The sequence below is a fragment of the Camellia sinensis genome, chromosome 15 (assembly GCF_055761805.1).
Source record: "Camellia sinensis isolate YWXY chromosome 15, ASM5576180v1, whole genome shotgun sequence".
In the NCBI taxonomy this organism is placed as follows: Eukaryota; Viridiplantae; Streptophyta; class Magnoliopsida; order Ericales; family Theaceae; genus Camellia; species Camellia sinensis.
The window spans coordinates 30,120,347-30,135,295 of record NC_138975.1 but is presented as its reverse complement, the minus strand read 5'-3'; the positions used below and the strand labels follow the sequence as shown (position 1 = coordinate 30,135,295).

Sequence of the window (14,949 nt, the reverse complement as noted above, 5' to 3'; positions counted from 1 at the left end):
TTCAATTCTCTCTTAATGATTCATGTCCATTTTCTTCCCCAATTGGACTTCTTCCCTCTTCTCCTCTTTTCTTCAACTTCAAACCCCTAAGTAAGGTATTTTGAAAGATTTTTCAAAGATTTCATCTCTCCTTCATTCATTTCCAATTTGTCCTTGCTCGGTTTACCGAAAAGCGCAACTTTTAACAAAATGGGAGCGTCAGAACATCGTAGGAACTTTATTTCAAAAACGTTTTTGAGAGAGAGGGTTTTAAGACTAAAATCTTTTGATCAAGATTGTTTTGGTCCAGAACAGGGGTATGAAGTTGAGATTTGACTCTCTCTTTGCCGAAGAAATTGCACCTTTCCCCTGCACACCTTTCTCCACCCAGTAAACCATCAATCACGTCCAAGTCTTAAAGGTAGTCAAAAATGGGGTATCTACAAACACTACAACAAAAAACAGAAATGGCGACCAAAACATGAAATTTCGTCGCTGAAAGTGCATGAAATGGCGACTAAATTGGAATTTGTCGCCGAAAAGCAGGTTTTTAGCGACTAAAAGGGTTTAGTCGCCGAACAGCATGTTTTTAGCGACTAAAAGGAAGTTTTGTCGCCTAATATACAGTTTTCAGCAACTAAAGTTTGTTTAGTAGCCAAAAGTCACGGTTTTTAGTGACTAAAATAATTTAGTAGCGAAAAGGTATGGTTTTGGTGACTAAAAACAGGTTTAGTCGCTGATTATAGCAGTTTTGCCGACTAAAAACAATTTAGTCGCTGAAAGTGGGGGTTTTGCCGACGAAAATCCATTTTAGTCTCCCAAAGTAGTGGTTTTGGCGACGAAATTTCTGTTTAGTCGCCAAAAGTGCTGATTTCTAATTGAGAACTTGTTTTTTTAGCGACAAATAAATAATTAGTAGCCCAAAATAATACAATTAGCGACTAAAAAATGGTTTTAGTCGCCAAAAGTCGCCTAATTTTTTTTTTAGTAAATAATTTATTTTTTGACAAAAATTATATTGAATTAAAAAAAATTATATTTATAAATATTATTTTGTATTAATTGCGGTTAATATAGTATATAAATAATATATATTGGATATATGATCATGTGATCATGTACTGGCATAGTGGAGGGAGTGTTGTGCAAAGGGTTTGGCGTGTGCAAAGGGACGTCGCAAGTTCGAAACCTGTTGGGAGCAGCGGAGGCAAAAAAAATTTTTTTTCTGAAAATACTTTCAGCGACTAAAGTGAATGGTCGCCAAAGGTATAAATAATAAAATAAAAATGAACTATTGGCGACTAACATTTTAGTCGGCAAAGGTATAATTTCCAATAAAGAAATTGACTATTGGCGACGAAATCTTTAGTCGCTGAAGACATATATATTGGCGACTAACAGTGTTTTAGTCGCCAAAGGCATTCGCGACCATTTATTGGCGACAACACGGGCGACTAAACTTTTTAGTCAGGAAAAGTGAAATTTTGACATTTGGCGACTAAAATAGGACCTTTGGCGACTAAAAATTTAGTCGCCAAAGGTGTTTTTTCTTGTAGTGAAAGTTCAATAAATACACAAACAAGACCAAAAAGATCATCACCCTATCATGCATGATCAAGGGCAATGACGACTAAGGAAAATGACACATTTCATCACTTTAAATATGAAATGTCCCATTTGCCTTGTGTTCAAATTAACGTCCGATTTGAACACATGCAATGCAACACAATGAATGCTTATCTTGCACACTTTTACTTACTAATTTTGTTTACTCATTTTAATTACCAAACCATTTATTAGTCAATTTCTCCATTGGTGAGTGTCTTCAAAAGTGAAAGAAGTGTCAACCAAGGGGTAGTTCAAGGCATGAGGGAAGCTTCATGCCGTTGGTAATGAACCCTCAAAAGAGGATTAAACCATTAAGTATGAGCCTCAACCTCAAGCTTAAACAACCCTAAGGTTGAAACAACCCTCAAAATAAATGAAAAAAATGAAGAAATGAGAGAGATTGCAAAGATTGTATGTGCTGAAATTGAGTGATAAAAACACTAAAATCATGTAACCAACTCACACCAATGATGGTTAAAGCCTTAAAACACTAAACTAATGAAGGAATTAACACTACAACTATGCAAAACAAGACTCAAACGAGCTAACCAGCCCAAAACAGAGCTAAAATAGGTTATTTCAAAAGCAAAAACATGCTGGACTTGAGCTAAGTTAAGCTAGAAAAACATGCTAACATATGAAGCTAACTAGGCATGCAAACAAGACATGAGGAGGGGAGGCTAACCCCTCCAATTTGGACTTCAAAATAAGTTTTTGGCTACTGAAAATACTTTGAAATTCAGTAGTTCAAGGCCCAAAAAAATTTGGTTTGAAAGTGATGAATGAATAGCACAAAAGCTATACAAGTAAAGAAGCAAGAAGGGTGAAACACCCCTAACTAAAAAAAGGCTCAAACCACCACTTTTAAGACACAAAAACAGAGCTTCTTATGGTTCAAAACCAGCCTCAAAACAATTTAAAAAGATGAGAAAACAAGTATATTAAACAAGTAAACAAAGTAAGTAAACTACCTCTTGAAGCAAAGAACAACTCTAGGCACAAATCCAAGCTAAAACCACTTGCTAAAGCTCAAAACAAGTCTCAAGGAACCTCAACTCAAAGAGAAGTAAGTTTGATCAAGGGAGTGTACGTAAAAGTGTAGAGAAAACTAACTACAAAGCACAAAATTGTAAGAGAGAGAGTGAAAAAGAGAGAAATTTAAAGAGAGAAGGAGAATTTTGCTCCAAAATTGCAAACCTCCCAAAATGGGAGAGGAACCCTCATATTTATAGAAAAAACACCCTCTAAGCTTGGAAACATCTCACCATACACGTGTAGGGAGATGCAACTTATTATGCTAACAACTGGCACAACTGTCAACAAATATCTGGAAAAAGGCCTTGGTAGCCGACCGGCCACACCTCTGGCCAACAACCATCATCCATGGCCGACAGCCCACGGTGGTGGCTGACAGGTCACCAAAAGGTTTTAGACTAAAAAACAACAAGAATTGGTCCAAAACCAAGCACAAAACAGATAAGGTTTCAAGGCTCAAAAGTAGGGCACTCTACCAAGAACTTCAAGCACTCAAAACAAATACATGCAATCATAATCATCGAGTGCACAAGCGATGACGTTCGAGTCTTGAGGACGGTCAAAAATGGGATGTCTACACCAGTGTTTAACACTGTATCCTTAAGACAAATTCGTCATCTTCTCAGTGCTTTTAGATTATGGACGTCTATCTCTCAGGATAAAATGATCAACAACGAACAGTAGCAGTACTACAAACTATTCGCACAACGAACACATTTTGTGTTTATACACCTTCTCATAGGAAAAATAAATGCAACAAAATGCAGAGAGCAAAGCAGAAGTAAGAACGAAAATTGAGTGCAAAATCCAAATGAGGGACTGCCTATTTATAGATGAAATAGTGGCTTTTCATAACAGGGTTCAACAGGTAAAAACCTGTTCGGAACAGTGTTGAACATATAGAAACCTGTTCGGACAGATAAAATAGGTACAGTACCTGTTCGAGTTTAAATTTGAACATACAAAACCTGTTCAGGTTTAATTTATATAGGTAGAAACCTATTCAGTAAAGAGGAATAGGTGCATTGGACCAAACGAATTAATTTTGAATTTTAAACCAAAATTCAAATTCCAAATGGTAACAATTTAATTTTAGAAAGAAAAAAAAAATTCAAATGTTTTTTGTCCAAAAAGATAAGTATCGGGTCGAACAAGTCCAACTCAACCTCACACCACGCACCCGCGCCCAAGCTCAAGCCCCAGCCAAGTCCAAGGCCAGCCCGCCCGCCTGCCCGCTCGCCCGCTCGCCCTACCTTGGAGCCGTCCCCAAGTTGCAAACCCAAGGCTTATAAACCCACAAAAAGTTTGCTCACTAAACCAATGTGAGACAAATCTTAACTCCAACCTTTATGGAAATTCCACCGATAACACCATTTTCATAGAGCTTATTTTGGCATTAATTTTTCATTTACCCGATAATGATTTTGAGCAACTAAATATACGATGTGAATTGTTACGTGGCAAAGAATGCATTGCCATATAGACCTGCCAACTTTGACGTATGAATTCCACCTAAAAATTAGATCATTTAAAAAAAATCTATTTTTACCAAACAATTTCTTACAATTACTTTAAAGTGTCGAGTGGAAAAAATAATTAGTGATGGGTGTAATTTGTTCCGTGTAAAAATTCATAGGAAAAATTGCACCCTTAATACTTTTGTAATTATTTTTGGTCTTATGACGTGGACAGTAATTCCTCCTTCTTTCGATTGAAATCATTTGATGAAAGCATGCTTGACCCATTGGATATAGAACAGAGACAGTAAGGTAGGTAGAAATAAAAACACTGCAATCACAAAAGTTTTATTTTGAATTTTATTCTTAAAAATGAATGTGGGATGGGGTTGAGGAAAACTAGTTGGACTTGAGTTCCACCTACAATAAATATAAATTATTATTTTTTAGATAAATTATAAATATATTTTTTAAAATTTGTTTAAAATATAAATTACCTTATGTAATTTGTAAAATTAAAAATATTTCTTTATTAGAATTTTTATTTAACAAAATTAATTAAAAAAATAAAATTTTTAACTGTTCTCCTATATAATAATAAAATTATTTATATTATTAATTAAAATACATTTCTGACACTATTAAAACCATTAATTGACTTGATAATTTATTAATAAATTAAACTATATGAAATTAGAAATTTTAGGGCACATGATATAATTTCCAAAACCATAGAAGATAATTTTTATTTTAAACAAATCTCCTAAAATGTAAATATATTTACCTTTTTTTTTTAGTAATTTTTAAAATTATTTTTTGATTTTGTAATATTGCTTAGGTCTCGTTTGGGAACATGTTTTTTTAGTAATTTTTTGACTTTGTGGTTAAAATATGATGTAAAAAAAACTAGTATGTTTGGGATGACTTTTTGGCTTTTTACGAAAAGATGTGTAAAAAGTAGAGAGAAAAAGTAATCTTTGATTTTTTTGTATGAATTGTTGATTTTTTAATTTTTTTTAATAACTTTTTGACTAAACCGGTCGCTTTCAAACGAGGCCTTAGTGGTTTGCCTCGACAATAGATATAGGGCTATTTTAGAAAGATAGTTGAAAGTCATTTTTCAACTTTTAATTCATTTTGGATCATATCATCTTTCACATTTTTTTTACATATTTTTTTAAAAATAAAAAAAAAATTAAAAAATTAAATTTTAACCATATTTCTAAAACAACAAATACTGGTGCATGCCCTTCCAAAAGCATTTCACTCTGGTTGATTTTGCAAATGAAATGACATCTCCATGCTTGGATGCATTTCTGATGTCCTTTCCAAAGAGAGAAAAAAGTGTACTTCTCGTGAAAAAAGATTCTATCAAACAAAAATAATTGAAAAAATATTTGGTGGCTCGAATAATTTAAATGTATTAAAATTGATGTTGTTTTATTTTTAAAATGACATCGTTTTGACATATTTAAGTCATAAATTTTTGGATCACCTAGCATTATCTGATGAAAAAAGCAAACAAAAATAATTAATATAAAGAAAAAAATCACCTTTTAAAACCTAATTACATAAAAAATTTATAATTTTAATTATTAATATTTATAAAATTTATTGATTTGTAATTATTTTTTATATATACCACTGATTTGATATTTCTTCGAAAAAAATTGTATTGAATTTTCTGTCTTATTTTTTCATTTTTTTTGGTCTCTAAGATTAGAATTAGAGAGATAGATTCTACAATAAAAAACGCATTTCAAGCACAAGGACAAATAAGAGTGAGGGCTATTTTGGGTAGTTGGCTTTTAGCCACTTTTTTTGGTTTGTAGCAAAAGTTAAAAGTTGATTTTTTTGTCTTTTTTTTCATTTGGGAAGTTGGTTTTTAACCAACGGTGAAATTATAATTTTACCTTCATGGGTCAAAATGTATTACATAGGTGAAGTTGTAAATATTTTAAATAAATGGGGATAGTTTGGTCATTTTATTATGATTAAACAAACATTAATCAAAAAAGTCAAAAGTCACTTTTTACCAACTTTCCAAATCATTTGTCTAAAAAAGCCAAAAGCTTAGCTAAAAGTCAAAAAGCCACTTTTTACCATCTTCCCAAAATAAGCCTGAGTCAAAAGATCCAATGGCTGAAAAAGGAAAAAAGAAAAAAAAGAATCGTTTATTTGGGTTATGCAATATATCATTGAAGCATTAAAATATTTTCATTCAAATCTTTAAAATTATTTATGCTAAATGTGTTTTAAAAGCTTTGATGACAAATTAATATATGTAAATTTGATATCTCTAGAAAGAACAACTCTATTTGATATGCGGAATTTATTATTTTATCATTTTTGTAATAATTTTTTTACTTTAAAATAGGGAGAGGTCAAAAATATGAAAGTTTGAGTTATAAATTTGAAATGGACCATCAAAAATAATAAAAAGAATCAAAATTAACGCCTCTCAATCATGTCAAATTTGGCAAAACTGAAGTCTATACTACTTTCACATCATATTTAAGCACCTCATATGGAACATGTTTTCATACCAATTTTGTCTATTATATATAGGCTGTTTGGAAAGTTGGATTTAAGTTAAAATAGTCAATAAAAATAAAATAGATTAAAATAGTTAATAAGACAAAATGTCACATATAAATTATAATTATTTCACTTTTTTCTCACAATCATCAAATCAATTACAAAAAAAAAGTCAACTATCATCCCAAACATAACTTTTTTAGCTGGGCTAAAATAGTAAAAAAATTACTAAAATATCATATTCCCAAACAAAGCCATATTTGTAACTCACATATAGATTTTTGGTTGGGTGGGGTTGCTCTTAACGTCTTAGAACACATGTAATGTAGTTAACATCTTCTATTTCACCAATTCTTCTAGCTAGGGACATATGAGTCAACTACATAACAACAAAAAAACCATAAATATCATATGGTCATTGAGACTTGGATTGTATATATCCCCAACTTTAAGTAACACCATGAGAGAATTTGGAGGAGGAAGACTTGCAATACATACAAAAGCTAATTAATTTATAAACTAAGTACAAGCAAGCTATGCTAATTAAAATATACATATAAATTTCTAACTATTAAGGTTGGTAGAGCTTATCTCCACATCTGCATTTCCAAGAGAGGAGATAATAGCTATCATCTTGTCCATGAGAAGAGTCTCGAACATGATGAGGAGGAATCACAAGAGTAGCCATGCAAGGTCTGCAACTCATGCACTTGTTTACACAACCAGGAGGCCTTGAACCCAACACCATTTCACTCTCCTCCATCCTCTTCCCATAACTTGACAACTGCAACCCAACTGATAAACAAAGCATAGCAATCAGAAAGTGGACACATATGCCTATATGTATGCACATACATATATATGTATGTGTGTGTGTGTGTGTGTGTGTGTGTGTGTGTGTGTGTGTGGGGTAGATGCAAACGTGATGTATTTGCAATTTAACATATGAAGTTTTTTACGATTTGATAAATTAAAATGATTGGTTGAATTTGATTAGTGTTAGAAGTTATTTATGAAAAGTCAACAATATGGATATTTTTGACAATAAACACAAAACAAAATAAAAAGTAGTATAAAGTTTTGAAACTATCTGAGTTGGTACTTTATATTATAATAGAGATATATAAGTCTTAAGGGTGTTTGGAAATTAAATTTTTTAGTAATTTTTTTTGACTTGCATAAAAGTAGTTTTTTGGCTAAAAATTAAGGCTCCTAAGCAGGAATTTGGGATGCTGCTATGCCTCATGGCTTAACAGCCTTGCTGTGAGGCTCACTGGGACCTTTTTCTAGACATTTTTTCGATTATTTGAATCGTCATGTTGTAAGGTTTGTTGAACATGTTATTCATGAAAAAAAATCAAATTAATTAGATGTCAATAGTTCAATGATCAAGTCCTCATTGTTTTTCAAACAATTATCAAAACATGCTAATCGTTTCTTTTTTAAAAAACAAATGTAGACTTGTTATAGGGTTATAGAGATATTTAATTAAATTAATTTTTTACATAGATGATTTACTCGATGAACCTTACAATCTTAACGGTTCAAATTATTAAAATATATCCGAGAAAGGTCTTAATGAGTGTCACGGACACAACAATCCCATATTCTCGTAAAGGAGGCCCACGATATCAAACCTTCCATTATTCACCATCAAAATTTGAAGAAAAGAAAATTGGAGAAATCAAAATTTGAAGTAAAAAATTGAGACAGAAGCATAATGACAATTTAATCATGAAAAAATGCATGTCACACCAATTTCAGCATTTATAATTTATTTATATCATATAATTCAGTATAAATATATGTGTGTGTTTAGAAACAATAGAGAAAGAAAACATTAGAGTCAGAGATATAGGAACTTGAACATCTAAATCAAAATACCCATTTATGAAATATGGATTTTAAAACATTTTGTATAAGTTTGAAGAGGCTATCAATATAGTATATTTTTTCACTGAAGAGGGTTGATTAGTTTTACCTGATTTAGAAGGTAGACATGAGAGAGTAGAAGAGAGAAGAATCACTGTGACTGCAACTTTGAGGCCATGTGGGTAGGTTTTAGCTGATGGAGCCATCACTGTCTAGAGAAGAAGACTAGATTGGGTGTTTGTGAAGAAGTGTACATTTGAGAGTCACAGAGACAAGGTTTTATATGATGTTTCCATTAGAAGGGACAGTTTTTCTGTTGCCAGGACTTCTTGACCAATTAATAAATGCATCTCATCTGTGTATGAATAGAAAAAACAGAAATTCCATCTGATGTGGAGCACTTTAGTTACTATTTATAATATATTGTAATATTAATTATAATATTATTTTTGTTATTATTTAAATTTTTTTTATTATACCTTATGTAATATTTTGTTATATTTTTTTTTAATTATAATTTATACAAAATTAAATTATGATATTTGTGACGATGAAACCCACTTTGGCCTTCTTATCAGGTTTTTCGTGGACGGTATATTGTGATATTTTGCTAGCCGACACTTAAATGTTTTTTGGATCAAGATTTGTGGGGATTTGCATAGTGAAAAGAAAAGGTAAAAACATATATATTTATTTTTTCAATTCACTTTTTGTTTTTCCTTTTATTCACAAATTACTTTTTTTTTTAATTTTTTTTATTCTAATACAGCTAATTATATTTAGATCATGGATTTAAATGAAAATTTAAAAAGAAAATGAAAAAAATAAGATAAATGTGAATAAAATATAAAAAAAAATAAATTTTTTTTTTTCAAATTCTTATCCAAATTGATACTCTAAACACAACGTAAAAGTAATCATTTGTTGAAGGAATCAAATTTCTTTTTACACTCATATCATATATTAGTTTTAATGTACATTTTTTGGGGGGGATATTACAATCAAAAAAAAAAAATTTGAAAGCCTAGAGTTTGATGCTTATAATAAAATAAATTTTTAGTTTTTAATTTTATCAATTTGAATCCATCTTTTAATTTGTTTTCAATTTAAATTATTTATCTATTTTGAATAAGTAAAAGGAGAATTTTTTTTAAAGTCATTGATATTAAAATTTTATAATATAAAAGACATATAATATTTTTACAGTAGTTGGGATCCCTCAATATTTTCACAGAGAAATTTCACCCCAACATGGAGAAATTTCAATTTTCAGAGAAAAATTTCTTTATTTTTCATTGAGTTTAATAACTAAGATACAATTTTTTTTTCATTTGTTTTATTTAACAAAAATAGGCAAATAATTTTGATTAAAAATAAATCAAAAGTTCAAGATTTAAATTGACAAAATTAAAAATTTGATTTGTTACAAAGGTCAAACCCTATAATTTTTTTTTTTTTTTTGTAATTTTCCCCTCTTTTTATTTTTATGATCTCTCATTTTTTTATTGTAATAATAAACCATTTGCACTTTTATTCAAATTACAACATTTCCATTAGGTTTGTGTGGTTGACGAAACTTATCATGTGAGTTATATGTAACATTTTCTTGCCTTATTAGAACCCCTATACTTTCATAAAAATCTCACTTTAGTTTTTACACTTTACCAGAATCTCACTTTGGTCTCTCCACATTTGATTTCTATCAACTTTATTGATAGGTGGATAGAAACATTACATTACAACTTGACTTAAGAATCTCACTTTGGCCTCTCCACGTTTGATTTCTATCAACTTTAATGATAGATGGACAGAAACGTAACATTACAACTTGACTTTAGAATCTCACTTTGGCTTCTTCACATTTGAATTCTATCAACTTTAATGATAGATGGACAGAAACGTAACATTATAATTTGACTTAAATCAATAGACAAAATAATCAATTCATTCTCTTCAAAGTGTTAGTTCAATTGATAATAATGTTTAAGAAGTTAGGCAATCCAATTGATAACACTGTGCCTAATTTCTTAAACCATGCCTAATTTTTTAAACGGTGCTATTAACTGAACTAACATAATATATAAATTTAAGAAACAAAATTGATATAATTAAAATTAGAAGAGACAAATTATAAGGACTATAGATATAATTGACCTAATAAAATATTTGTACGAAATTCTCGTATATAAATGATGTTGAATTTTGTGCATGGTGCTTCATTTTAAATTAAAACATTCATCATTTTGGTTCAATTAAGAAATAAAAATAAAAATAAAAACCTCATTTTGAATTCAGATAAAATAAGATGGGATACATAGAATTATTGTAAATGATTATATAAAATATTAAACCAATGTCATAAAAGATCAGGCATTCATACTGAAAGTCCCTACTGTTACAAGGCATCCAAACAGGGCGTGCACTGATACAGTAATTTTGTATTACATTTATTTTGACTGAGAACTGTTTGACAGTTGAAAAATTAGAGAGGATTTAACTTTGTCAGTCAGGCTTTCTTTTTTGGACTTTTTTTTTGTTTTAAAGTCTTCAATAAAGTTCTACCCAATGCAATGCCATGTTTCAAACAGAAAAGGAAATTAACTTTTTGGGTGAATAAAAGGAAATTAACTTACTCCCTTGGGAACTGTATGCATTTTGTTTTCAATTCTCCATCAAATTTCCAAGGAACCCTGTTTTTGCTTGGCTAAAAAAAAAAAAAAAAAATAGTTAGAATAATTTATTGATTAAAAATAAGTTTATAACAAAATTATTTTATCTGATAGATTTTTAATTTTTTTGACTTTTTTAATGATTTTATAAAATAGTTAAAGTGAATACTTTAATAAGAAATGAATTTATTAAATAATAATTTTAAATAAAATTATGATTTTTTAATTAATAAATTAACTTTTTAGATATGGTCAAACGAATCTAAAGTTGTTTGTACAGTTTGTCATGGCCTTAACTCCTCATTGAAGACCACTCAAGAAAACTCTGCATGGTTGGTGAATTGTCATGGTAAATCTCATCTTTTTATAAGCAATGTTTTTCAGTGGTGCCCTATGTTGTGTGGTCTACCTCAGAAAAGTTCAATCACATTAAAATAATTGCTCGTTGTTGTGGGAGTTAAAATCAGCATTGACACGTGGCATAATGGGAATTTTGTTAGGCCACTATGGTTGAACACAACAATGATTATCACTAATTTTGATAATATTTGGGCAAATTACATCTATCTTTCTTGAGATTTATCTAAATTACAGATACCTTTTGAAGTTTCAGAAATTACAGATATCTTCTTAAGGTTTATATTTTCATAACAATTTGTCTCCTAACTTATTATACAAATAGCACCTCAGGGGGATATCTGTAATTTCTCAAATCTCAGGAGATATCTGTAATTTTGTTAAATCTCGAGAGGGTATATGTAATTTGCCCTTGATATTTTAATGGAACACTAATAATATGATAAGAAGAAGAAAAAAAAAACAAAAAACAAATTAAGATCAAAGTATCACATCACAATAAGGAGGCAACTGTCAACTCATTAGAACTAACTTTAAAACTCAAAAATTAAAGTTTCAAAATATTTCAATTGAGATGGTCATCAGTCCAATGGTCCATCCCATTCAACTTAATATTTTTAGAGCATGAAAAAACTATTTAGGTTTGATTTTGAAATGTGGGTTGTTTTTTGACTTTTTTAGTTATTTTAGTTGGGGGTTAACAAATTTGATTTGAGAAAGATTTTTGATTTTTTTGATTTTTTTGTGAAAGAATAAGGTAATGATTATAGATTAGATGTGATATTTTGTCTTATTGAGACTAAAAAATCTATTTTATTTTTTGTGATTATTTTAGTTTCAAACCCACCCAAACCCACTTCCCAAACAGCGGCTTAATCTATAAAGTTAAGTTGGAAATATTTTTAAATTCATTTAATTTTCAACCTAGGCTTGAGATATACAGTATTAGCCTAGCTTGGCCCGACTATTTAGAAATTATTAATTTTTATATTACGAAATAAGTTATAAAAATAATAAATAATAAACAAAAATACATACATATATATATATATATACTTCTTTTTATAATTTAAACTAAAACACTTCTTAAAAGATTATATTTATTTCGTAATTGAATTTTTTTAATATTTTAAATTTAAATAATTATCAAAAGGATTTAAATAATTTAATAGCCTTTCAAGATGAAAAATCAAAAATTTAATAGTTCATATTAATTGAGTTGAGTTGAGTTGAGTTGAGTTAAGTGGGCGAGTTTGGAATTTTGGCATTATTTTAGCGCCAGGCTTGAGATGGGTAGGTTATGCCTGATGGTGAGTCGGATTAAGTTTAGAATGACACACATATTTTTACTAAGCTAGTGGTTGGGCACGTGCGTTGCACATGGCATGTTAGAATAATTCGTCTTGAATTCTTCAGTTAGTGGTCTTTGGGTCTTAAAAACTTGGCGATGATCTTATTTATGTTAAACAGAAATTTAGTACTTTAAGCCACGTTACTTAGTCGCTTTCTTAAAGACAATATTTGCACCCACCAAAAGGTGTTCAGATGGTTACAGCAAATTCGTCTCTAGGATATAATAAAGTCTGATCTAAAGATCAAATCTACCGACGTCTGCACTAATGACAGCAGATCAGAATACTCTTAATATAATTAAGAAAACCAAGACACTGATAATCAAGTCTAAAGAATTTGATTACCAATGAGAAAAGCATAAACTTGCTTAAGAAACTCTTGATCGAAAATTCTAAATCGAGAGAGAGAGAGAGAGAATTGCAAGTATGATTTTTGGATTTTGGATGGATTGAAATGGCTGATTTTGTAGCCTATTTATAGGCCTTGATGCATTTGATCAAATGGTCATGTCCCTTGATCGCATCTGATCAGATCTAACCGTTGGATCAACGATCTATGGTGCAGATCATTCTCACACCGAATGGATGCATTGACTAATCACACCTGATCACGATTGGGTGCCATCTCATTTGTACAATCGTGTGCATCTCCAATCAACGGCTATAATCAAACTGCTCCAAATCGGACAAACAATCGTTCCATCGGTTGGTTGACTCATCACCAATGGACACTACATCACAGCCACGAGCTGATTGTATTCCACGTCACCTATGCCACGTTGGATCCACATCATCGTTCCAACCTGTCCGATGCAAATAGCAAAGCATGGTGCAGATCATTCTCACACCGAATAGATGCCTTGACTAATCACACCTGATCACGATCGGGTGTCATCTCATCCGTATGATCACGCGCATCTCCAATCAACGGCTATGATCAAACTACTCTAGATCGGACACACAACTGTTCGATCGGTTGGTTGACTCATTACCAACGGATGCCACGTCATTGCCACATGGAGTTGATTGTATTCCATGTCACCCGTGCCACGTTAGATCCATGTCATCGCCCTCATGGCACCGATGCGTTCGTGTTAAGTGCAAAGTGTGCCATCAAACGCCACACAGCCCACACCACGTGCGCGCACATGTACGTATGCAGATCCTTGCGGTGTGAGTGCATGTACACTAGCATCCATCCTATAATACAATATTCAAAAGAATATTCCATATAGCACTTTATTAAATGCTCCATGTTTTGCTCTCTTTCCAATGTGGGACAAAGTCCCCAAGCTTATTTCATGCTTTCAAAGAAAAACATGGAATATTTTGAAAACACCCAAAACTAAACAATAAATTTTGAAAACCTATTTTGCAAATACCCCAACATTCCCCCACCATTTTCAAAATATCAGATGATGATTCTTGGTTCACTTGGCAGCTTTATGCATAAGTGAAGATATTTTACGATTTGAATCATTCACTGTAGACACCCTATTTTTGACCGACCTTAAGACTCAGACGTCATCAATTGAGCGCTCGGTGATGGTGCATGTTGTTCTCGTTCTGAGGTTTCGGAGTTTCGGCTGAGAGCCTTACCCCCGGACCTCGGGACCCTTTTGTGCTTTGCCTCGATTTGTGAACCAGGTCTTGTTTTCTCTTCCCGAAAGGAGGAAGAGGTCTCGTAGACCATCTCTCAGTGGCCGTAGGCTACTTTTCGTGGTCGCAGGCCACTGTTCCTGTTTGGAGACCAGTTTCTGGTTTTCAGAGTCGTCGGCCGTGTGGCTCGGTTCCGGACCGCTTAACCTTCTCCGTTTGGCACGATTTTTGGCACACGCCTTGCTTCCTCTCTCTAGAGGGGCACTGTGGCCCGGGAGACCACCTTTGTGGTCGCACGCCACTTCTGATGCTTAACAGCCTATTTTCGGGGCACCCGGCTGCGCGTTTTGACCCCCGAACTCTCGTTTTGTATCCGTCTTGGTTCATTTTTGGCATGGACCTTGTTTTCATTGTTTGGGAGGTGGTACAAGGTTGAGAGACCAACTTTTCTCCTTGGAGACCACTTTTCTCTTGCCAGCCAGT

General features: G+C 31.8%; 1 protein-coding gene across 1 annotated transcript; it reads right to left on the bottom strand.

Annotated features, from left to right (window-relative positions):
* Positions 1-6,947: 6,947 nt before the first annotated feature.
* LOC114288782 (EPIDERMAL PATTERNING FACTOR-like protein 8) lies at positions 6,948-8,771 on the bottom strand. Its single transcript, XM_028232374.2, has 2 exons — positions 8,599-8,771; positions 6,948-7,412 (listed from the first exon to the last, which is right to left on the bottom strand). The coding sequence occupies exons 1-2, from the start codon at positions 8,693-8,695 to the stop codon at positions 7,189-7,191; spliced, it is 321 nt and encodes a 106-aa protein (XP_028088175.1). The 5' UTR covers positions 8,696-8,771; the 3' UTR covers positions 6,948-7,188.
* Between the last annotated feature and the right edge of the window lie 6,178 nt (positions 8,772-14,949).

What these genes read in the sequence shown, in the direction of transcription:
- LOC114288782 (XM_028232374.2), bottom strand. Translation starts at nt 8,695, where the DNA reads ATGGCTCCATCAGCTAAAACCTACCCACATGGCCTCAAAGTTGCAGTC. An exon ending in ATGTCTACCTTCTAAATCAG is followed by an intron (nt 7,413 to 8,598) that starts GTAAAACTAATC and finishes TTTGTTTATCAG; the next exon opens with TTGGGTTGCAGTTGTCAAGT.